This window comes from Eulemur rufifrons, chromosome 8 (genome assembly GCF_041146395.1).
Source record: "Eulemur rufifrons isolate Redbay chromosome 8, OSU_ERuf_1, whole genome shotgun sequence".
NCBI lineage: Eukaryota > Metazoa > Chordata > Mammalia > Primates > Lemuridae > Eulemur > Eulemur rufifrons.
Window position 1 is genome coordinate 12,795,376 of NC_090990.1, and position 25,119 is coordinate 12,820,494.

The window sequence follows — 25,119 nt, forward strand, 5'->3', positions numbered from 1 at the left end:
ATGGACTGAGGGAGAAAGGAAAAATGGGGACCCCAGAGGGTGGCTCTTCCCCCATGACTGATGTACCAGGGTAGATGGCTTGTCCCTTGTGGAGGGAAGCTCTGTAAAGAGACTGCAGGGAGAAGCTCGTTGGTCCCCCTCTCTCAGCTGTGAGTGAGGCCGAGCCCGGTCTCCCTGCCGAGTGCACGTGACAGGGCCACTTTCACTCTCGAGCAAAGGCAGCTGCTGGTAACACTCCTGACTAGGCCTCGTGTCCACGGGACAGTACAGGCCACCCTCGTGGGGAAGAGTCCCCACCCTGGGAGCCAGCAAGTTCCCTGGAACATGCCAAGCTCTGCCCTGCTTCAAGACTCCACCCTGACTCTCCCTCCCTGGCCACTTTTTCTCGAGATCAGGGCTGGGCAAACTGTGGCCCCGGGGCCAAATCCGGCCCATGCTCTGTTTTTGTAAATAAAGTTTTGCTGGAACACAGCCAGGTGGTTTGCTTAACGTATCCCCCGTGCTGTTTTTGTGCTGCTGTGGCAGAGTTAAGTCGTTGCAGCAGGGACCTCGTGGCTCCCAAGGCTGAAAATATTTATGGAAATAGTTGGCCGGCCCTCGCTCTAGATTGTAACATGGCTTGTTCCTTCTCATCATTCTGGTGTCAGCTTAAAGGCCCCCTGTCATAAGAATAAGAATTAAGTGCTATAGCTCTTAGAATTTTCTAGTAGGTTTTGTGGTTTTTACCAGAAACCCCTGCTCCCAAAAGAGTAAGAGTAAGTCCCCCGCCTTAGTCACCCTCAGGTGCAAAATTTTTTCTTCGTAGGAGTTATTACTCTTTGAAAATATCTATTTACTTGTGGATTTAACCCCTGTCCTTCCTCACTGTAATCATTTAAATTGCAGTGACTTTGGCTCACTGATATATTTCAATGCCTAAAATGAATGAATGCACGAATAAAGGAACCAACAGCTGTTGGTGTCCCTCTCCAGATGCCAGAACCCAGAGAGGGCCCCTCGGAATGGGGCCCACTGGTGCTTGTTCTGGGCACTTGGGGAGTGGATGGCCTGGGTCCAGCAGTCCCAGGAAGTTTAACCCACGGCCTCCTCTGTTTTTTCCTGCTTCCTTAGGGGTCTTGAGAAGCAATGGCCACAGAAGCCCCTGTGAACATAGCACCCCCTGAACGCAGTGCTGCTGTCAGCTCCGCAGCTGACAGCTTCGTTTGGCAGCCAAACTCACTAAACATGCACGTCACAAGGCCCAAGTCTGCCAAGGGACGGACACGGCCGAGTCTGCACAAATCCCAGGGCACAGAGGTGTGCTCTCACCACATACCGTCTTCTCCGCCTCCAGCCATTCCCTGTGAGTCGCCAAGCAGCCAAAAACCAGTAGCTTGTGCGCCCAAATCTCCAAAACAGGGAGCTTTGGATGAGATCCCTGAGTCGCTGCTGCAGCAAGTGTCTCTTGGGGCTTCCTCTTCTCTCAATAAATACCCCGTCCTGCCTTCCATCAGCAGGAAGACCCTGGAGGAGGGGGCTGTGGAGACAGTAGCTGAACAGGCCAGCTCACTGCAACCGAGCAGCATCCGGGCTCTTTACCAAAAGGAGACCTGCACCTTGAAGACAAGTGAAGAAGCTTCCAGAGCTCCAGCTTGTGCCTTGGAGAGGAAATTCATCATGCAAACCAAGAGACAGGACTCCTCCAGGCCCAGAAACCTGGAGGAACCATCAGACCAAGAACCAAGGCTGCTGCTTGCCGTCAGATCACCATCAGGCCAGAGGTTTGTACGATATTTCCGGCCAACTGATGATTTGCAAACCGTTGTTGCTGTGGCAGAACAAAAGAACAAAACCTCCTATCGACACTGCAGCATCGAAACCATGGAGGTGCCCAGGAGATGTTTCTCTGACCTCACCAAATCTCTCCAAGAGTGCAGAATCCCCCACAAGTCGGTGCTGGGCATCTCACAGGAAGACGTGGAGGGGTGGCCCTGAGTCCACAGCCACCCAGCTGGGGTCCTGGGTCTCTGAGCAAGGAGCATGCTTGGGTGCTGTGGCCTCCCAAGCAGCCCGGTTCCAAGTGCCATATGGACCTGGTGCAGCTGGGATCCTTGGGACTTTTGTCTCCATAGCACACCCTCTGCAGCAGTGACATCTGCGCCTGCGCCGAGTGCACTTAGACTCCCTTCCAGCCGTTCCATTCCCTCCACCACAGGAGTGAACTGCAAGTTACCAAGGCTCTTCCTAAAACAGCTGTGGCCACAACTTCTCTCCAGAGTTTTGGGTCCTTCCAAAACAACGGTCCCTTCTCGAGCACCTGCTTGCCTCTGCAATGAACTCTGATTCTCTCCAAGCCAATGGTTTGCCTTTCTATACCTGATACAGGATTAAACACCTCCCAAGAGGATTCTTGTTTGGTAAATAACCAGGGTGTAAGAAATATCTAACTTGCATTTGTATTTCTTGCAAGTATCTGTAAGAACCAGGCAGTTGACCCTGTCTTTGAAAGCAGCCCCTTTGCAGGGCTTCGGTGGTCGGAGTTTCTTAGGGATTACTATTTGTGTGAGTTGGCATCAAAGAGAAGAATGGGTCTTCTTCTGCCCCAACATCTCAACATTTCTAGAATAGTCCTAGGGCTTCCAAGACGATGGATGTGCAGAATTGTTCTAAAACTGAGAAAAGCCAGTGTAAACTGATTTCTTTTGCTTTCCTCAGTAATGGAATCTTTTGTTTTTAAAATGCACAAAGGCGTAAGTCTGTGCAGGTTTGTGCTAATGGCCCCCTGGGTGTAGCTGGGTGCGGATCAGTTGTTTCATTCCCCAGTTTCAGTGTCTCACCTACTTCACACACGGAAGGTCCTTTGGAGCAATGACAGCGGTCCCCTGTTCTCTGATTTAGAATCTTCTGGAGGAGGAGGGTCCTCGGTTCGGTGTCACTTTGCTGTCCCTGCGCTGAGAGACCGTGTGCCCAAGTGCCTGGTTGACTGGCATGAAACGCATCGGAATGCTTTAGCTTGCGCTGCTGTGAAGACCACGGAGTCCTGTTTGTCCAACTCTGAGGTGGCGACGTGGACAATTTGCCAAAGTTCTCTCGTACTGCAAGTGCAGGCGGACTCCCACGACTCGCCCGGATCCCCTATATGGCCAAATCGTCATTCAGAGTAGGGAACACTCAGACATTCTGGGCACCGTGACCCCCAGAGCCCGGCCATCACAAGGCCCTGAGTCCTGGTACGTGCCTCCACCTCCTAGGTACACAGAGACGGCAGGAATCAGGACTTCTAGAAGCATATCAATGTTGCTACCTCAGCAACAAGTGCATTTTGTGCACAGATAAGACATGCGGTCAGAAACGTTACTTCTAGCACACTGATACTTCGCAATGGAGATTAGCACCGCCGCCGTTTGCTGAGAAGAAGGCTTGCCTTGCCCCGACTGCATCCCACACCCCGCAGATCACTCCGGAATAGGTTATTTCTGAATATTTTACAAAATTTCTTCATACCATCCTGGTTCGGTCAGCCGCTCCTTTGGAAAGGTCGGCTGGGGCTGGCAGTGCTTTGGGCAGGCCCACACAACTGGCCGCCTCTTCCAGTTACTGACCACAGCAGGAGAGCTTGAGCCTGGCACCAACAGTACAGAAATTTCACCACCCACCTGGACTCAACCACGCATCTCTGCCTCTGATCTAGGAGGCCGGGGGAAGAGCCTCCCATAAAATCACACCTACTCTGTGGTAAGAATAAAATCCCACCCACCTGAGACTTGGTGATTTTTCCAGACGGGAAAGCTTTAGAAAACTTGAGCGAAATGGAGCATGCTTGAAAGAGTTAGAATCTTCTGCACTCAGGAGTTTGTTGCTGCTATTTAGCTTAGAATTTTGGGTGGTGAAAAAAAAAATGGAAGGCATGAAACATAGAAATATCTTAGGATATTTTAGGATATATGAAAAAAGCTAGATTTGAACCATCATAATAAACTTTTTATTTTTTTGGACAAAAGATGATGATACTAACAATAAAAACCAATTTGTGTGAAACCGGGTAGAGAAGCACCTCTTGTATTTTAGCCTAAGACTCCAGCCACCACACACGACTGGACAGAGAGTGTGTTAACCTGATCGTCAGGCTTCTCCCTGGGAAAGCGCTTGGTGTCCTGTTAGAACCAGGTCCTCCTCCCCAGACACTGCACAAAACCCGCTGCTCCCGCTCTCAGCTTCTGTCGTAGCACTTAGCTTGTCCGTATGAGAAGAGTCTTCCGAACCTTTCCTAAAAATCATTGCAAGTACTCCAGTATGGAGGATTGGTAAGCACAAACATCAGAGTGCTTGATGGCTGTACATGTGGTGTTGCCACTTAGGCGCCTGGCCCACATGGGCTCAACTGGCCCAGCACACTAATCTTGGTGGCCCTGGGTAGGCCAGCCTTGCCCGCTTTGTGGTCACAGACCCCAATGATTCATTTTACCAATGGTCATTGAGGGCCCACCTGCCACACTTGGTGACAAGCCTTGGCACCCTAGCAAGAGAGTATTGGCAAGAAAATATGGAACCCACACTGGATGCTCAACGCAAACCCCACTGCAGTCAGTGGCTTATAGCTTTAGCCATGAAGGAGCCCAGAGTGAGGCGCACACTATATCCTTACTGGGCCATCTCCCCACCCGGAAATGCGAAGGAAACTCTTGCCCATCTTTTCCGGTGATGGCACTAGGGAGCCTGGTCATTGGGGATGTGAACTTTGCATAGGACAAAGCTTCGTGATAAGTTATTCCAGTATATTCCCTGATGAAGTCCAATAGGTAAATTAGTCTTGGCAGCAGAAGGAACAGCAGTAGAAATAAGTGACTCATCATCTAGAATCCAAAAAATTTGCAACAACAGATGGCAGGTGGTTTTAACACAACAGTCCTTGCCCTGAAAGTACCTGGGGACCCAGCCAACAGCCGTCAAGCCAGTGCAGTCCTGCAGAAGAGGTGGCCTGTGAACATCACTGTGGGCCCAGAGCTCCCACACAAAATGCTTCCCAAACCGAGAGCAGCCTTGAGGCGTACCATTCCAGTTAGTAACCTTAAAGACTAGGGACAGATCACCCGAATTTCAAAAGGAGGCATTTGAGGAACTAAACTTTGCTTTTGTTGGTGTTCTTACCTGCCATTTTAAATGGAATTCTAATGTCAAATAAAGCCACCTTGCCCCATGGGGCAGAGAAGTTTCTTTTTACACAGCTTTTTATTAAGGTCCTCTTAATAAGTTGATATAAAAAGCATCCTTGGTTTCCTGTAGTTGGGGCATATTTTTGATTAGCCTTTTGTATGGCAAGAGGTCTGCTTTTCTACCCTTTAAACAGAAGCACAAAGAAAACTGTATTGTTTTGCTTTTGCATTAGTTAAAAGTCCTTCTGAGAATCCAGCAGGAACATCCTTCATTAGTCCACACGGCAACACACCATAATAAAGTTCCCAGTTCACGAGCCCATTCTCTCTCACCCTGAAACCAGAACCAACCAAACCCCACCCTATAAGCAGGGAGAGTCAGAGGCCACTGCGGAGGAGGCGGCAATCAAAGGACAGCAGACTTTGGTGACTCAGTTACCAAAAGTAACTTACACACAAGACAGCAACTCGCATGATAAAAATAAAATTGGGTGTTTTATTTTTTGTCTACACTGGTGACGTGCCATTTTCCTTTCCTGATTAAGGAAGTTGCTACCAGCCCTTTCTGATGTTCATCTGCGTTCCTTCACATTCAGACAGTTTAGGAGCAGCAGCACTCCTGAACAGCCAACGCAGAGGAACACATCTCGGGAGGTATTTTTGGACACACTTAAATCCTACCCCAAGAGGCTGAATGACTGATGTGACAAGTGCCAATGGATAAAATTAAATGAGCCTCATTCAGACTGCCTCTCTCACAGGAGCACTCTGGCTGCTGTGTTGAGTGGACTTAGGGGCCGGGTGGAAGATGGAAGACCAACTACTGGGGGTGTGACAGTAACACCTCTCACCTAGGGACAGATCACCCAGGTGAAAGGTGATGGTGGCTGGAGCCAGAGACATCATGAGTGGTGGTCTGATTCTGGATATATAATCCATTTTCTTAAGGAAAAAAAAAAAGGAGGATAGTTTGACAAGTTGGGATTTACCCAAGTAGATTTAGCTTAACCAGTATCGCCGATGTGGGCTGTTTCTGCAAAAATAAACAAGCAAACAAACATGACAGCAACCAAACATGCAGGCAGGGGAAGGACACCGACCAGCAGCCGCGTTCACATGAAGGAAATGCATGAATGTTTTTGGACAAAGTGTACAGAGAAAAATCAAAGCTATTAATTGCTTTAATTAAGAAGAGATAAAACTAAAAAGGTCACTATTTCACTTAATGTTTAGGTTTAAGTTAAAACTAATTCCCATCTAACTTTAGGGATATGATTACTGACCAAGGTTACTTAAGAAGCAATCTTTGTTCCAGTTAAACACATTGTGTATCTCTGTCTCCCCTCCTTCGTCCCTCCCTTTCTTGCTGTCCTTCATTCCATTTATTCAAGTCCAGCAGCTGATGTGGGATGCATTTCCCCTTGGGAGGGCAAACAAAACCACTGTCCAGGGGCCTAATGAATAAAGCTCCTAGTTTGCTAAGTTTCATGCCCACCTCTTGTTTACAATGAGGGGATCTGTGCAGCGCGGCCCTGGTCCTTTTTGCAACCGGCTGAGAATTGCGTCTCTCCGACATCTGTCCTCTCTGACGGGAGATGTGGGCACCACAGGTCCACTCTGGTTGGTGAGCGCCTCCAGCAGACAGCCTGGGTCTGCTCCAGCCCTGGCCCACGGTGGCAAGAATGACCAGCCACCTGCAGACAAACCCTGGCAGAACGGCTGCAACTCCACCCCTCCCAGCTGCGAAGTATAGTCCGGAAACTGTCTGCCCCCACCCTGGGGAACCGCGGATGTCAACCCAGACCAGACTGAAGCGTATCATGTCCTGCAGACCCCAGATCTGGACTCTCGGCCACTGTACGGAGGGCTGCCCCAGCCCAGGCCGGGCCTCAGCTTGCTCTTTTCCTTCTTAATGGAGTTCCCAGCAGGTCCTCATCTCATTCAAATCATCTGTAACAAATTCACTCAATAAATATATATCAAGCGCCTAGATGCCAGGTACATATTAGCCTCCTCAGTGAACAGAACAGGCCAAAACTCCCTGATCTTTGGGGGGTTACCTCCTAATGGGGGGAGACTGAAATAAGCAAGACACGGAATAAGTGATAGAGAACTGCAGGGGGGATGCACGTCATGGAAGAAAGAAAAGCAAAGTGGGCTGAAGGATCTGAGGGCATCGGGGGAGGGGGTGGACGGGATGAGATCTGACATGGGGATCAGGGGACATCAGAGTGGAAAAGCTGAAGGACTTGAGGGAGTCAGCGTGTGCCCGTTTGGGGGGAAGAGTGTTCCTGGTGGAGGGAACACAAAAGTCCTAGGGAGGGAGCCTGTCTAGCCTGTTACAGGAAGGGCAGGCGGCCAGCGTGGCTGGAGCCAGGGAGGGGAGGAGCTGTCGGAGCTGGGGGCGGGAGGCAGGCACTGTCACTCTGGGTCACAAGGGAGCCACCGCAGGGTGCTGGGCAGAGGAGCTGTGCCTGACGGATGTGTTCAAATCAGCTCTCCGGGCTGGAAGACCAGGTAGAAGCTATTAGCCTAATCCAAACAAGAAATGGGGACCAGGTGGTAGCCACAGGTGTGAACAGAAGTGTCAGCTTCCGGGTATAAAATCTATTTACTTAAAAAATCATTTTATTTTAAAAATAGTATTAAAGTAAATGCCAACCCATAATATGCATCAACATCATAAATTATTTTTCTAAGCAGGAATGGCTCAGAATCCATTACACTCCACCCCCAAAACAAAACACATGCTTTTTTAATGGAAAACTTAGAAAATACAGAGAAGAAGAAAGAGGAAAACAAAAATCTTCCATAATCCTTTCGGTCAGAGATAACCATTGTTAATATTCTGGCATATATTATCTCAGTCTTAATGACTAAATTTACGTTATACGTTATTTTCTTGCCAATAGACACACATGCGTATTTTTAACATTTATAATCCTAGCAAACACAGGTTTATAATCTTTTTCCAAGTTTCTACCGTCTTCATAATTATTTTAAGACTGAGTAATATTTCAACATGTTGATGTACCATAATTTATTAAACTATTTTCCTTTTATGGAACATGTACATGTTTCCAGCTTTTGCCATAGAAGTCAATGCTGAAATCTTCATTTAGGTAGCTTTTTGCATCTTTTGAATTATTTCTTTAGGACAAATGCCCAGGAATAGGATCCACAGGTCAAATTATATGAAAAATTGTATGAATTTTGTTTTGCTTTGCAAAAAGTTAACATAGCAAAGTGCATAACAATTTCGTTGCAGCACCTTCGGTTTTGAGGTTACTGCTTTTTATAATTTTTCCTAATTTTGTTGATTGAAAATAGAAACTAAACTTTTTAAAATTTTGCATGTAATTGATTGCTGTTAAATATTAACATTTCCCTGTCTTTCCTCACATTTTTCGTACTAAAATGAAAAACTGAAGGTGCAGTTACTTTGTTGCCGTAACCCAGACCCTCTATTCCAATTTAAGCCAAGGGACTCCAGGGGGCTGAGAGAGAAATTTCTTTGTCCTTACTAGTCCATGAAGCATTACACTTTTCAGAATATGTATGTCTTGAACAGGTCTTGAAAATGCATGTTAGATTTTAATGGTTCAAATCTTATTTAAATACATATCTTTTCATTGAACCAACAAACGGACCATGTACCTGCATCACACACAGAACATGGTGATACCACACTGGTGTCTGCTCCTGCGGAATTTCCAATCTAGTGGGGAGCGCCATGTGAATAAAAAATTGGCATATGTTCTAGCCTTTGATCTCACTTTGATAATAGTCTGAAATCAACTGAGCACAACAGCGGCAGAAAATAGTCCGATTTATCTACAATAAACAGTCCCTGGAAGGATGTCTGAACACTCAGCTTCACAGGAGCCTGATCAAAGCCCTTAGCATTCAGTCTGAGGACCAAGCCATGGTCTTCCAATGCCTTTGGATTTTAAGAAAATAAAGAATGTGGAGCTGTGAGAGGCATCTCACGTGAGGTTGAGGCCAAGGCCGATCTGGGAGCCCAGGATGTCAGTCTAACGCACAGGGAGATTTGCCCAGCTGCCACTGAGGAGATACTCGTGGGACCTACTGAAAATGCTCTTGGTTGGTCCTGGCTGCTCGGGCTGTGCTGCCCTGCTCAAATCATCCCCCCAGGCCGGCCAGCCCAGGCATCTGCACCAACCTGTCTAGATCCCTCCGCCCCGTCCTCCAAGAAGTTCAAGATATGAGCCACGGACGCCTACTCAAGAGAGAACAAATCACATATACACTCACGGTCAACCCAAGAGGCTGTCCCCTCATTTTCAGGCGGAGGAGCTAGAAGACCAGTGTGTAACATGGGGTGCAGACAAGGGCCAGGCTGCCAGCGTTAGGGAGAAGCGGACCATCACCAGCAAATCTCAGACAACACAGTTCCTGAAGGTGGGGACAGGTAACCTTTGACTCAGCGTAGCCAGAAATGCCTCCTAAATGGCTTCTGAATTCTAAGACCGTGTCCAATAGGCAAACATTGAATAAAGGATTTTATTCCATTTATTTATTTTTTCTTTTTTCTTTTTTCTCCTAGCCTGCTCTGTCGCCCAGGCTAGAGTACAGTGGCACCATCATAGCTCACTGCAACCTCAAACTCCTCAAATGATCCTCCTGCTTCAGCCTCCTGAGTAGCTGGGACTACAGGCCTGTGCCACCACATTCAGCTAATTTTTCTATTTTTTGTGGAGATGGGGTCTCACGATGTTGCCCAGGCTGATCTTGAACTCCTGGCCTCAGGCAATCCTCTCATCTCAGCTTCCCAAAGTTCTGGGATTACAGGTATAAACTACTGTGCCTGAATGAATAATGGATTTGGAAGGAGGGGCTCAGCATCCAAAAGATCTGGAACTTTTAAAAAAGATCCACCCTAGACCTTGTGAATTAAAGTCTCTGGGGCTGGACCCCGGGAACCATGCTTTTAGAAACTTCTAGGGAATGCCAAGGACCGGCGAGGCTAAGGACTCCTGGGCTGGACCAGGTCATTTCAAGGTCCCTTCCAACACCTGTGGTCTATGATTCTCTCCATCTCACCAGGCCACATGAGTGACAGGCCTCAGAACCAGCCCAGGGCTGTCCTGCTCTTGTACCTCTGCGTGAGTGTCCTCCTCCCCAAGCTTAGCACGATTCTTCAGGAGGCCACTGTCAGTTTCAGCCTCAGCCCCGGCTTTTCCTGAAGCTCTGCTAGAGGTGACTTCTCCCTCCCCTGGGTTCCTCCAGCTCATCCTCTCCCTCAAGCTTTGATAAAAGAAACACTCAGAGGTGGAGTAGAAAGAGCACAGGATTTGGAATCAAAAGTCCCGTGCTCTGTGTCTGGGTAGGTCATAATTTCTCCAAGCCTCATCTTCCCACCCACAAAGGGAATGAATGCTGCTTCTTGTTGTGAAGAATCAGACAAAATTGTATGTAGAAGGATGTTCTGACACCTGCAAAAATATGTCTCCCTCCTTTGTGCCAGGCACCAGGGATTCAAAAATGAAGACGTGCTTGTGCTCACTGCCCTCCAGGGGGGCCCAGCCCGGTGTGGGGAGGCAGACAGGCACACAGAAAAGTGTGATACCCATCGTAAGATTAGCACAGGTATCTGCTTTCTTCCCTGATGTGTCTCCAGAGCCCAACACAGTGCCTGGCACATAGCACGTGCTCAGGGAGTATTTGTGGAATGAATGAATAAATTAAAGGGTATTATGGAATCACGGATTGCGAATGGGGGGAAGCTTCTGGAAAGTAACATGGGAGCTGAGGGTTAAAGGGCTAGGCAAGGGGAAGAACAATGTCCTAGAACCAGTGCACACCTCACCTCTTCTATGAGGCTGTAAGGCCCTTCAACAACCAGCCCATGACTAATCAGTCTTTGTGTCCCCCTGGTGCCTGGCCATGGGCTCTGCCTGTGATAGGTGCCAACCTCCCCAGAATGAAACTGCGAAAGATCCTGCTTTAAAAAACAAAGAGCAACTCAGCATCATAGGCATAAGGCTAACTTAGGACATCTGGGTCACCCAAAGCCTTCAGCCAGTTCACAGTGACGTGTCTCACAACGATGCCATCCCCAAAGAGCCTGGCGTGATTTCCAAAGCTCCTTGCGGTGCTCTGTGCAGAGCTGGCACACACAGACTAATTCGGTCCATCTGCTTTGGTCCTCAGCCACACATTTCGGAACAGGTCTCTCATTACCCTAATCAAGATAATACCTTCTTCGCAGCAACGGACCATGAGGACAAGTAGGTTCCTGTTCTCTAAATACTGTGCGTTTGCACAAGAACCAAAGCCCAGGCCACAGGTGAGACAGTGCCACAGAAGGAGTCAGATGCTCTCATGGCCTTGCTGGGCTCCCTTTCAAGGACCACATCTCTGAAGGAAAACACTGAGACCTGGGCTCGGGGACTAGATCTGAGGCAGATGGGGCAAATGCATTTTGGGGGTCCCTCTGTGAGCTCTGTCCATAGACCAGGATGGTTTATACATTCCCTGTTTGCAGACAGAGGCTGGCCGATCTTTCTGAATCCTTGCAGTCCTCTGACCCCACAGCCCCCGGGGTCTGGGTCTTCACTGCCTGTAACTGGAGATTTTGCTGAAGGCGGCACGGCTGCAAAGCCATGAGCATGAACAGACTTCTTTCTGAAAAATGCTCCACTCTGAGGTTCAAGTTCAACAATTGCCATAGAACCTTCTGACGCGGCCAGGGGACTGCGTTTCGGCACCACTGCCAGCTGGGGCCAGGCAAGCGAGTGAGGCTCACAGCCTAACCCAGCTCCAGGACCTCTGGCATTTGGGGAACGCGCCATCCCTCAGCTAACGCTCAGCCTGGGCCTAAAGTGATGCCGTGTCCGGGTAGCGTGGCTGTGTAAGTGGGTGGGTGTGGACCTGCTGTACAAGTCCAATGACACTTTCTCTGCCTGAAGGAGGACACAGAATCAGGAAATGTTTAGTTCAACATTCATATAGAAGGATCTGCTCCCTGTACCAGCTCGTTATCTCTCCCTCCCCTCCCCTCCTCCGACTACTGCTCAAACTCTCCCTCAGTAACCTGCCTTTATTTTTCTTCATTTTTAACTTTAACCTGAAATTGTCTTGTTTGTGGATTTATTTATCAGCTGTTTCCCCAGCCCAGTATAAGGTCCAGAGAGCTGGAACCTTGCCTGTCTGTGCCCCGGCCCCCAAGGCCCGGCTGGCAAGCGTGCATTGAACACACAGATGAATGCCCCAGGTCTCCCACCCCCCAGCCAGGCCACGCTGGGCAAGTTAGTGAGCCTCTCTGTGCCTCAGTTCCCCAGTGTTTAAAATGCTCACCTCACAGGGTTGTGAGAATCAAACGGGTAGATACACCTGAAGTGCTGGGGATTGAATGTGGCACCTGGTAAGCACCATCGTCACCGCTCTTACCAACAACTTTGCAAGGCAGGGATTTATCCCCAATTTTAAAATGGCAAGGAAGTGGGTGGAGGCGCTTGTGGTGTGCTCAAATGCAACCGTGAGTCAGAAGAGTGCTCCTGAGTGGGGCGCCTGAAGGCTGGCGGTCCACTAAGGCCCTCTGTCCACTGCTGCCAAGGCCCTGCCTCAACAGGCTGCCTTGCCCCTCCCCAGCGCTCTTCTCTGGTCCCCCCCTTGTGGCCGGCCGGTCACTCCACGGCGCCACCTGGTTGGTGTGCCTCTGGGGGAGCTCGCCACCTTTCACCAGCTGCCTGCTCAGCGAGTAAATCCAGTGGAAACTTCTGCGGCCGGTGGCCAGCGCGCAGACACGAGTTAAAATCTGTCAGGCCTGTCGCCACGGAGCGTCTGTGGGTAGAGTTTTCATCAAGCAGTAGAAGGAAGAGAGAAAAGGGCTGGGTTTTTTGCCCAGGGCCTCACTCCTCTGTGCCAAAGCTACACCGCACTGTCACGAGGGTGAAGGTGCCCTGCGGACGGACTGGCGTGGCTTCCTGTGGCAGCAGTTTCTTCTGTAGAACCTGGGGTGAGGAAGGGACAGGAGAATGGAACTAATTTGTTTTGGTGTCTTCTGGGAACTTCATAGCTGGACCCTCACTGGATCTACGCCTCCTAGGCAAATGTTTGCCTCCATTTTATGGAGAGGAAATGGAATTCGGAGAGAAGAGTGACTCGGCCAGGGTGGCACAGCCACTAAGCACAGGTCTGGACGCACATCCAGAGTCTCCAGTGGCGAAGCCCTGCGCAGTGACCACAGCAGGGCAGGGGGCAGGGGGTGGGGAGGGGCATTTGGGGGGGGAGAAGGGCACCAGGATCAGCCCATCTGTGTAAGAAAAACCCCATGCGTGCTTCTGAAATACCCTCGCCCCCACCCCCAGCTGAGAACCCCTGCTAAGGAGTTCTGAGGACATTTCACTTCTAAGTCCTAGTGCGTCTCTATTTTGTTATTATAAAAGTGATGAGACAGCCGGGCACAGTGGCTGTAATCCTAGCACTCTGGGAGGCCAAGGCAGGAGGATCACTTGAGGTCAGGAGTTCCAGACCAGCCTGAGCAAGAGTGAGACGCTATCTCTACAAAAAATAGAAAAATTAGGCATTTGTGGTGATGTGCACCTGTAGTCCCAGCTACTCAGGAAGCTGAGGCAGGAGGATCACTTGAGCCCAGGAGCTGGAGGTTGCAGTGAGCTATGAGGATGCCACTGTACTCTAGCTGGGGCAACAGAGCAAGACTCTGTCTCAAAAAAAAAAAAAAAGATGAGACGATGTAATGGTGTTTACCATCTCCTATTCATCAATTACACACTTTTCACATCTTAGACAGTTTCTGGTGTAAATGTTCACACTAAGGCTTTGAAGGAGGCTGAAAGAGACTGCACATGACAAGTCCCGAAGAGTGTTTTCCAAGGCCGGGCTGCACTGTCCGGCGATGCCCAAACCCTGTACAAAAGCTGGAAGGGGGTGCGTGGAGCAAGGCCAGCTACTGAATAACAGGAAACACGTCGGCCTTTGCCAGGCAGGAGGTTCCTGCTCACGAAGGAGCGTGTCAAGACAGAGATGGACAACAAAAATGCTCCCTCTCCAAGCTGGGGCATAGCTGAGTCTGAAGAGGTGATATATGACGGGGAAGAGACATTCCCAACCCCTACCTCCCGCCCACCAGGCTGGTTTTTATTTCTTCGGCCACAGACAAAAAAGGAATCTTTTACCCCGTTCAAGCCCCGGTATGTTACCCATCAACTCAGACCTTCAGAAAATCGCTGTAACACATGGCATTACACACGGAGCTTCACTCAACAAATATTAGACGTCTGTAATGTGCCAGGTTCCAGGCTAGGCCTTGGGGATTCAGACTGGCCCTGCAAGAGCTCCCCATTTCGGTAGCAGGTGACGGTGCCCTAACAGGTGTCAGCAGAAAGCCCTCTGCTCAAGGACGTCAGGAAAGGCCTCACAGAGGGGGTGACCCTGTGTCTGAACCTTGAGTGATGAAACAGGAGTTTGCCAGGCAGAGACGTGGGTAGAGAAAGGCCTTCTAGGCCGCAGACAGAGCTTGGAGCCAGGGAGGGGCCAGCCCTGCCAGTGAACGAGGAGCTCAGAGTGGCCGGAGCTCGTCCTTCCTGGGTGATTGCTCGGTAACAGGATTGCAAAGGGTCCCAAAGGCCACACTAAGGCGTGTAGACCTGACCTGCAGGCAGAGGGGAGCCCGCAGGGATTTTAACACAGGGGCGTATCTCGGGCCACATCAGAAACTGGTCTCAGAAAGGCCTCTCTGGTGGCTGCATGAAGGGTGGCTGAGGGGGAGACAGACACTCTCAGCAGGCGGGGAGATCAGTTTGGAAGCCCCATGCTCAGGCCCAGGCCACTGCGGTGTTAAATACAGCCTCACTCCAAGCCATTAAGCAACAATGAGGTTCTTGGTGCGCGACAGCCTGGAGCTTTTGTATTTGCAGCCCTGCTGGGCAGGTCAGTGCTACTGTCTCCACATAACCCGGGCTGCCAAGCCATGCAGGAGGGCTGCAGCCGCAAAGTTCCGGGTTTCTGACCAGCGTCCCACCGACGTGCCTGCTGGGCTTCCTCCAACGCTCTCACTCGAGTCAGACCAGACCATGAAGGGTAAGCCCAAGAGCAGACGGAACCTTCTGCAGTGGCCAAGGGCAGCGGGTCTTCCCAACCTCCGCCTCTACTTCTCCATTCACAAACAGGGACACATCCCCCAGCAATGACATTATGAGTAACTCGAGGCCGCAAATACCCCGAATGCTTGCCGTGTGTCAGGCACTGAAGCTTTTAGTGGATTCTTTTTTGTTTGTTTTTTGATGAGGGTCTCACTATGTTGCCCAGGCTGGTCTCAAACTCCTGTGCTTGAGGGATCCTCCTGCCCCAGGTTCAGCCTCCCAAGTAGCTGAGACTACAGGTGCGTGCCACCGTGCCCAAAGGATTCTCTCTTTTAACCACACAGCAACGCTAGTGCTGGCTCTAAAAGAGTAAGCAAGAGCACAATGACAGAAGGGTCCTCGCAAAGAAGAGAGGAACAGGTGAGGATCAAATGCACCCTGAAATCACACACCAGCTGCTCCTTGCTAACGGGGCACGTGGCGTAGAGAAGCCTCTTGCCCCTCACCTCTCTCGTCCCTCCACATCCCACCAGAAATCTGGGGTGGGGCGGGGGGCGGTTTGAAAGCCTCTGGTAAATGCTTTTTGCCTATTAGAAATGTCTGTTGAATATATACCACATTTAAAAAAAAAATTCTTCATTAATTGATGAGGTGGCCTTTCTTTGAGGATTTTCATTTCTGCCCAACCTGGGAAATGGCTCTAACATTTAATGAGGTGGTCTGTGGCTTTTACAGTGCGCTCATTAGTCACACTTCTCAATTCCTGCTTTAAAAAAGACATTAAACTCCTACAGGCACACAATGAGTTCCTTCACCCCTAACATTTACCCCTCTGTAACGACACCCTAGAGAGTGCCTTGGAGGCTGTGTCATGCCAAGCATTTACTGCAGGGAACAATATTTGGGGAGTGAGGGGCAGCGTGAGGTACAACTAGTCCACCTGGTTAGAAATCAGTCAAGACAGGACTCTAATGTTATTCTAGTAAGAAGGCGACTCAGCTGGCTAAATTAACCAAGACCACAGGGGTGCTAGACAAATTGCTTTTGCAAATTTTCTCATGTACCGTTTTAACAAATACTGCATTTCTTATTATAAAATGACCAGCTGTCAGCAGGTGTTTTTCACGGATTGAGGTTTATGCTGCTAAGATGAGGATGACAGTCCTTTGCTCTTTGATGAAAAGGCCAGCGGGAAGTCATATGGCAAAGAGCTGCCCCATGCAGGAACCTGAGAAGGAGAGGCTCCTGGGCTTTGGTCAACATTCCCACACAATCCAGAGGTCAAAGTGTGGCAGTGAGGAAGGCAGCCTTGGGCAAAAATGCACCAGGGTGAGGACCAGGGAACAGAGCCTCTGAAGCCCTTTGAAATCACTACTCTCACGTCCCTGGGGCGCCATGGGCATTTGGGAGATGCAGCTTCCTCTCTGGTCTGGTTGAAGCAGAGGCAGGACCCGCATAGAAAAATGCCTGCCAGGGTGCTGTGGCTCTGGCCTCTGAGGGAAGGTGTATCCAGTAGGCTAAATGCCTCTACCAAGCGATCATCAGGACCAACCTCCCATGAGCTGCTACTAAATCCAAATTATTTCCTAGAATAAAGTTAACAACAAGATACCAGAAATATGTTTTCATGAGTACAACTGCCCCGTCTGGCCAGAGCTCTCCCAGAACATGCCCCAAACGCACCACGGTGTTGGGGGGAAGACTCTGTATGAGGAGACCCTACCCCAGTCCTGACTGCCATGTACAGGCTCTTAGCCTCTTCCAACCTCAATTTCCTTATCTACAAAGCAGAGATGTTCGCACCTGCCCTGCCCATTTGCAAAGCTGTTCTGGGGAACAGAGAGAGTAAACGCAGAGACTGTGTAAACCGTAAGAGGCTCTTATCGACCTGAGCTTCTAGATCCGAGCACCACAAGGCTGGTTGGGACTCGATTTCATAAGCAATTAGATCTGAACCCCGAAGTTGCCTGTTTCCATTTGACCAAACCCCTGCCAGAATGGTTGTTAAAGCCTGGATGCTGATCTTAACTTCAGTTTCCCAGATATTCATCCCAAACTGGGAAAATCTTTACAAGCACTGTAGATCCTGAAAGGTGGGCTCTCAAAAAACAAACAAAAAAATAATCTACCACACCCATGCCAAAAAATATCTCGTGTCCTCAAAAATGTGGAAGTACAATATTGGCACACTCTCTGGAGCCCAGAGCTCTGGTCCGCACAGCAGGAACTAGCCTCCTCTTCCATGGTCTTCAACCAGAAGGTCAAGTCAGAAGGCCTCTGAGCCGCTTTGTTTTTTCTTTTTTTTTTTGGAGGGAAGTAGAAGCCAAGACCAGCTTAGAAACCAAGGGGAGTTGCAGGGCAACCAGGTGGTCATCCTCCCAAATAGAGAAAAAAAAATCCTTTACCTAGATTCTGCTTCCAGAAGGGATTCACAGTTTGCACTGGTAAGACTATTTCCTGGCTGAGAGCTGACCTACATTGCCGTCCCTGCCCATGCTGGTAATTGTTTGCCACGGGGTGCCTGTTCTCTGGCCACCGTCCTTACTCCGGTTTTCAGCCTGTTAATTGGTTTCCAGTGGTTCTGTTGCACCAACTGTGCTGGATCCCTCCCTGGGACCTGCCCACTGCTTCCTTGGGCATGCAGAAGGGAACAGATGCTCCCAAAGGCATCACAGTGACCCCAAAGAGGCATTCCACCCACAGAAACCATCTTTGAAGCAGGAGTCATTTGACGGTTCTTGGAAAATGTCTGTGAGCACATGGAAGAGAAGGGGGGTAGAGGGGGAAGAGCAGAAGGCAGGTTAACCTGATGGAGAAGTGTTCTCTCTTCTTTCTTAACACCAAAGAATAATCAAAGCAGAAAAGAACTGCAAGGGCAGAGAGGGAACTGGCTTGAGTGTTCCACTTAAGGGGAGGTAGGAGAGCTCTACTCTCCTGGCCGAGAAGCCAACGAGGCTGCAATATAAGGAGAGTCACAAATCAAAGCACCCTTAGATGGTCACAGCTGAGAGTCCTCCCATGTGACCCAGTGCCATCTTTTCATTCTCCAGATGAGGAGACTGGATCAGAGAGGGAGAAGTGACTTAGCTGGTTGGTGGAAGCATCTAGACTGGCTCCTCAGATTTCCTAACTCCCAAGCCAGCGGTCTTTCCACTTGTCAGACAAGTGCTGTTTCTGCCTTCCCCTCTAGGTGCCACAGAAACAGGAATTTTTATCTGTTTTATTCACAGCTATATCCTGAGTGCCTTGGAAAGGGCCCGGCACGTAGAAAGAACTCAATCAATATCTTTTGGAAAACTGAAGGCCCTATTTAGCTACGCTTTCCCCTCAAGGCACAGCAGATGTAAGGCATATTCGGTGTTATAGGGGCTCCCCTTAGGTTCACTAATGTGGAGAGGTGCTCTTATGACAGTCTGGGGTGCTGCCCGACACAGGGTGGGCTACGGCAGAGAGGGAGCTGGGGGATCAGGAGGGCGCGTGAGATTGCAGATTGTTCAAAAGCCTTTTAGTTAAAGGAATTCAATGAGGAAAAAAGAGCGTGGGACAACAAGAGGGCTAAGAGCCTCAAGGCCAGGAGAGGAAAGAAAGGGGCTGGGGAGGGACAGCTCAGCACCGGACACTGAGGAGCCAGCTGAGGCCCTGCCAGAATCAAGAGCACAAGGCTCATCGAGGGGGGTTTTCTGATAAATGATCACAGAGGTTTCAGGACAGGGTGACTTTTAGGCTGTGCTGGGGATATCGCCGTCGTGCATCTGGTGCCGAGTCTCTGGTTAGACGTGCAATACCATGTTTCTGAGGGAAAATACGGCCTGCATCGTGAAGACATTCTTTACAACTCCTTTTCCAGGGATGAGTTGGCCTGGAAAGCCGGACTGTCTGTGTGTCTACATCTCAGCAGACTCCCGGACACTGCAACAAAGCGCAGTTTTAACCAAGTGTGTTGGAGGAGGATGAGTTTTGGAGAGCAGGCCCGTGGGTCTGGAGAGGTGACAGATGCAGGTGAGGCAGGCTCTGGGGAGGTGTGAGCTTTCTGTTTGGGGGCTGCCTGGCACAGGTCGTGTCATCTAGAGAACTTAGAGAACATTCTGCCTATATCACAGGGCAAGCCCTGCCATGTGATGCTGCTGACTCAGCCAGCATTCCGGGTACCCAAGGTTTTGTGAAGGCTTGGCCAGTTCAGGACACTCCAGTCCACAAAAGTCCCTGAGTCAGATTCCCTGGGATAGAAAAATAAAGGTCATTAAAACTTTCCCTTACTCTACTCAGCTTTTTAGTTAAAAAATGAAATCAAAGGAGTAGGTTTAAAGGTTAACAGCACACCTATCATACAACTCCAGCTTAAGACTCTCCAAGTGATCGTCCATCTTCAGTTTAAGGCAAGATGGGCTCATCCGTCTTGCTGGGATGGCGGTCCCGGAGTCGAGGGAAGGCCCAGGCTCTGAAGGAAGAGCGAGCAGCCCAGAAATCCTTTTGCTGACTTCGGGCAGCCAGGAGAAACTAGACTGAGATTTAGCCCAAAGCATAGCCATATGTTTCAAGTCAACATTTAGGATTTTATTTTGAAGGATTGAAGTTAGGCAGCGGCTTTAATCTTTCCCTCCACCCCTCAAACCGACACTGCATAATGTAGCATGCGTTTCCCCTCCGCAATCGTGGGTAACAGTGTAGTCAGCGTATATGCCTCTTAGCCGCAGGTTGGCTACAAAGCCCCCGTACTGTGATTCCTCACGGCAGTCTGATTTAATACCAGTCACGGCAGACTCCATAGAGCAGCAAACAAGGCTGCTTCTTGCACGTCTGGGGTCTCGGCAGCCTATGTACCTGGGGACCAGGAACCTAGAGTTGCAGGAGTTTCTCAGAAGTGGGAGAAACAGGTAGGACTGAGAACAGAGACTCAAAATTTTTCCTTAGAAGAGAGGGGTGGGGAAGGCTGGGGCTGGCAGCCTACAAGCTCTTTCCCTGCCCCACCCTCCAGGCACAAGTAGCCCTCTGTGGCATCTCCTGCTCCCTAATGCAGTGTAATTTACATGGTCTTATCTCAGGCTGAGTTTCAGGGCAGATTAGGGCGGGAAGGGCGGGGTAGATGAATTTGCTCTGGCTGCACCCGGAGAGAGTCCAGCCAAGGCAGGCGTCATACAGCACAGGAAATAACCGACACCTTCTCTTTAGACATCAGCCACAGCATATGTTCACCTCCACCTCAGCAGAGCTCTGAAATGCCACTCAACAGAAATTAGCTTGATTTTCACCTTCTGGTTTCCTTATCCTGGTATAGGGCCAAGAATGCTGAGCTACGTCTCAAATGATGAGGTTCCGTAGCATCAATGCCGCCACTCGCTGGCTGGGCGACATTCTTAAGATCAGTTTCCTTCTCTGGGTTTGCTTTGGCCTCAAGCTCCTTGGGTATCAAATGAGGACGTTGACTCTGTCCATTTCAAAGGTAGTCCAACAATTAAAAAAAAAAAAAAAAAAGTAATGGGGGCTTTTTTTCTTTCTCCCACGAGATGGCGCTGTGCCCCAACGGCAGCGGCCGCAGGGAGCGGTCCCGGGCTGTCTGCGGAGCGGTTCCACCTGGCCGAGTACAGCGGCTGCTGCTCTCCCAGGACCGGATCCAGGGGGCGCAACGGGCTTTGCAGGTTGAATCCGGGCAGAACAGGAAATGAACAGGAGCTTAAACTGCAAAAAGCAATTTGGTTTTAAAAGGGCAAAGCTTAGTTAGGGCTGGACACGCCAGACAGGTTCCTGAAGGCAGGCCCCGGACTCTGAACCTGGCAGCGTCGCCTGTGTTGCCATGCGTGTGTCCTGCTTCCCAGGACAAGACACCAGAGGGTTCTGGCGCAGGCTCTGCGCTGGGTCTCCATTTGCAGCTAACGTTCTAGATTGTCAGCCTCGTAGAAGCAAAGGCTCAGAACCATTACAAGGGACCTTAGGGCCAGGAGAATGTGCTGAGTCACCCCGAGGGGTGGCAGTCCAGGTCGTCGGTGACCATCACCTTTCCTCATCTCTGTCCAAGTGGAAGATGACAAGACTGACATCTCTTTCCTTTTAGCCATAATCTTGATATTATTATTTTAGAGAAGGTCAAATAGTTCAGGTCAACAAATGTTCCAGAATAACAATGTTTTAAAATGCAGTCAGTAATCCCTTTTCGAATATTTTAAATAAAACAGTATTGGGTAAAAGTATATGTAGTCTTTTTTGGGGGAAAAAACTGAATAAAATGCATCTACAGCTATGTTAAATTTTTGTATATACATGGGCAAATGTTAGAGTATAAGGAACAAATAGGAAGATAGTTTGGTTTGTGGCATTTGTGTGATTATGGGAGAATTTTCCCTTCTTAAATTTAAAATGTTCTTAATTTTGCTCTGATGTTTGAAAAATATCCATAGCAAATCCCTAATGACTAGGATCCGCTGACTTCTAAAAAGCTTCCTGTATTTCCCTAAAAATGTGTTTCTCTTTTCAACCCCTTTTCAAGTTCTCTGCCCAAAGGTTAGAATTTCCATGAAATGTGACTAGTCTTGGGTTATTTTAAAGATCCCCTTTCTGGACCTCACCATTGATGCTTTTTCCCATTGATTTGTTAAAATGTAATGTTTTGGCTGTACTAGAAGAATTATTTGCTCTTCCCTCTTTAAATTGGAGGTGATACAATATTGAAAAGGTAGTTTAGAAAAAATTAATTTATAATCTCACCACTATAAAATAACTACCTTCATCATGCATATTTCTATTTGGATGCTGGCCACATAGGTATTTTTATGTAGTTGTAATGATAGAATACATGCTATTTTACAGAATCCTTCTTTTTAAAGACCTGCCAAATTGTATCCAATATCAGGCTGACACAGTTTCCAATGCCAAAGTGTCAATACCTCATCCAAAGATCCTTCAGAATGACGTTCAGTTAAAAGCCAAAATGATACCAGGGAATTCCATTACCTGGCGTGACCTACTTAGTGCTCAGGAACAGTAAACACCTGTGCGGCATCCAAATATGTGATTAGGCGATCCTCATCTCAGTCCCCGGGGTTCACTGCCCCCGCTGCACCCCTCTGGGCATTTCTGCCTAGCACTTTTGAAGTTCCGTCTCCCATGGTTTCTTGTTTATCTATCTGTACACGGTGGACCTGGGGCGGGGTCCCCTATCTTTCTATCCTGGCCCATTGCTGAGCACAGCACCTGACACTGGAGAGTTTAATGAATGAGAGATTCCTAGGAGTGTTTCGTCTTTTGTCAGAGACAATGGGCTGCAGCCTATGGCAGAAAACGGGCTCCTTGCAAGAAGGTAAGAGATCAAAGGGATCCATCCCCCAATTCCTAGTGTTAGGGAAGAATTAGAAATCTCTCTCAAGTACTAAGACTTTGCCTTCCATCTCCTACCTGGCAAGAAGAAATGGGACCAACCAGACGAGCACAATGGCACTGATCTGCGCATACCATTAAAGGCCCCAGGCCTTCCACAAACCCAGTGATATCCTTCACTGGTCTGTATAAATCTACAGACTTCAAAACAGCTCCTGTTCTCCGGGTAGTGCTACCTGCTCACTCACCCACACAGCAGGCAAACTCAGCTGCTCGGGCTTCCTTAGCAGGCACAGCAGTGACATCAACTAACTACTCATGGCTGGAAGGAAACAGGGAATCGCTTGGAGACCACATGTATTTCTGGCTATACAAAGACTTTCAGAAATCACTTTATAGCACAGCATTTTTGCTTTCACTACCTACAGAACAGGTCAAGATCAGTGCTAATGTTTCATTAAAATAAATATGAAATAAACTACTGTGGTGTCCTTAAATTTTGCTCCGAGGAGCCTTGCAGATACCAGTAATGAGATGTGGCAGGCCAATAATTAAAACGTAGACTTTGCTTTCGTGCCATTATAGAATAAGAATGGGCACGACTTGCTGAAATGCTTCCATCTGGTGGTAATGACTTGATACTTCTCTGCAAGGTTGTATTAAAGCATTCCATGCAACCCCCGATGCCAGGGCAAAGGAGATACCTTTTAATAAAGCTTTATCACACAGTCATCTATATATATATCCTGCCTGGACTCAGAAAGGATTTAGGTAGCCAATAACAATAATAATAGAAATAGCTGCCATTTGTGAGTAACAATGATATGTCAGATACTGTATACCAGGTGTTTTATTTACATTGCCTGTAATTTATAGAAATCCCTCCAGGAGAGACAGCATTAGGGAGGCAGCAGGTGCACATGTTAAGAACTCAGGCCCTGGAGTCAGGCTATTTGGCTCCAATCCTGATCCCATTACCTACTAGCTGTGCGACATCAGCAAGTTACCTAACCAGTCTGGGGCTAAGTTTATCCCGTGTACAGTATAATGCAGATATTAGTAACGACTTCCTCAGGGTGACGATTACAAAGGATCAGCCATGTAAAGTGTTGAGAACAGTGCCTAGCACACAGGAAGGGCTCCATTAATGTTAGTAAGGTGGCAGAGACATTCAGTGGTCACCCGTGCCCATGTGCTCTCCTAAACTTCCAATCCCCTTGCAGTTAGGCAAAGCCAAATGACTAGCTTTGGCTTTGAGTCAATAAAATATGAGTGGAGGTGACCTGTCATGTCTGGACACAACATTTAACAGCCAGTGCATGACCTGTTTAGCGCTGTCTTCCCTGCCTCAGTGACCCTAGAAGCCACCTGTTGAGATTGTAGCAACATTAGATGGAAGACACCTGTATCCCAGAGTCACCAGATGGAGGATGGCCAAATACTACCAATGGTGACTTTTGGGGAATGTGTGTATTTGCCTCTTCTGAATCAGGACTGTGGCCACCTCGACAAACTACATCAAAAAATTGGGAGGGAGCAAAGCTTAGAATTCTTGTATCACCTTGAGAGGAGCATCCCCTGAGTCCTAAATGTGAAAGTTATCATAGATGGGCTGGTGGCATGGAAGTCAGCAAGCATGAGAGATGGGGCCCACTCCCTCTGGCTGCCAGCAGTCTTCCTACCTGCTCTGTCTCCAGTCTCATCTGTAATAGTTCAGGCCCCCCCCCCCACCTTTTTAAAAAATGTTCTCTGCAGGAATAATGCTATGTGTTAAACTAAAAAGGTCCTCTAGAACATTCTTCATCCTAAACAACAAGGCGTGGGAATTATCTTTTCAAATTCTAGCTCACTCACTGTTTCATCTGTTTCCTCTTTGTGAGGTCCCTGCCAATCCTAAACGTCTGTGCTTTTATGAGTAAGGGATGGTGACAACATGTCCTCATGTGGACCCTACTTTCATAGCTTAACGATGTCACAGAAGCAAAATTCAGTGTTCATTCTGCGCCTTTTTTTTTTAATCCATAAAATCATTACAATTCCTGCTGCCTGCCACACAGGGAGGCTATGAAAATGAGCTCAGGTGCTATAAAACACCTTAAAAACCTCCCACGAAATGTTACATAAGCGCTAAGCATGAATCCAGCAGCTGCCACTCACTGCCAACTTCTAATTTAAAGGTTCCACCGCTATCATCGCCCTGAACCCATGAGATTTCGTCTTTGCTTTTGTCAAATAACACTTTTACCTTAATTGAAGTAATTTATATTTACAGTGAAAATTAGAAAATATAGGAAAATATAAAGAACAAAATAAAAATCACTTACAGTCAGTCCCATGCCCAAGTGACAACTTTGGTACAATGATCAGCTCAGTACATTTCCGTTCAGCCTTTTCATCTGCATCTCTTTTTTGATTTAAGTCAAGATAAGGCTCAGCATTCAATTTTATGTCCTACTTTAACATTACATCATAAACATTTTCCCATAAATTCCATTAAAAGCTGCTCATAAATGCAATTTTTAATGGTCATATAAAACTCCCATCTTATGGTGTGCTCTGATCTCCTTAGCCACGTCCTCACTGCTGGACATTCCAGGTGTTTCTGAGGCTTT

General features: G+C 48.5%; 1 protein-coding gene and 1 pseudogene across 1 annotated transcript; both read left to right on the top strand.

Annotated features, from left to right (window-relative positions):
• The first annotated feature begins 679 nt into the window (after positions 1-679).
• Positions 680-737, top strand: LOC138391137 (U7 small nuclear RNA; annotated as a pseudogene).
• A 388-nt stretch (positions 738-1,125) lies between these two features.
• UBXN10 (UBX domain protein 10) lies at positions 1,126-1,974 on the top strand. The gene has a single exon (XM_069477417.1). The coding sequence runs from the start codon at positions 1,126-1,128 to the stop codon at positions 1,972-1,974; it is 849 nt and encodes a 282-aa protein (XP_069333518.1).
• Positions 1,975-25,119: the final 23,145 nt, after the last annotated feature.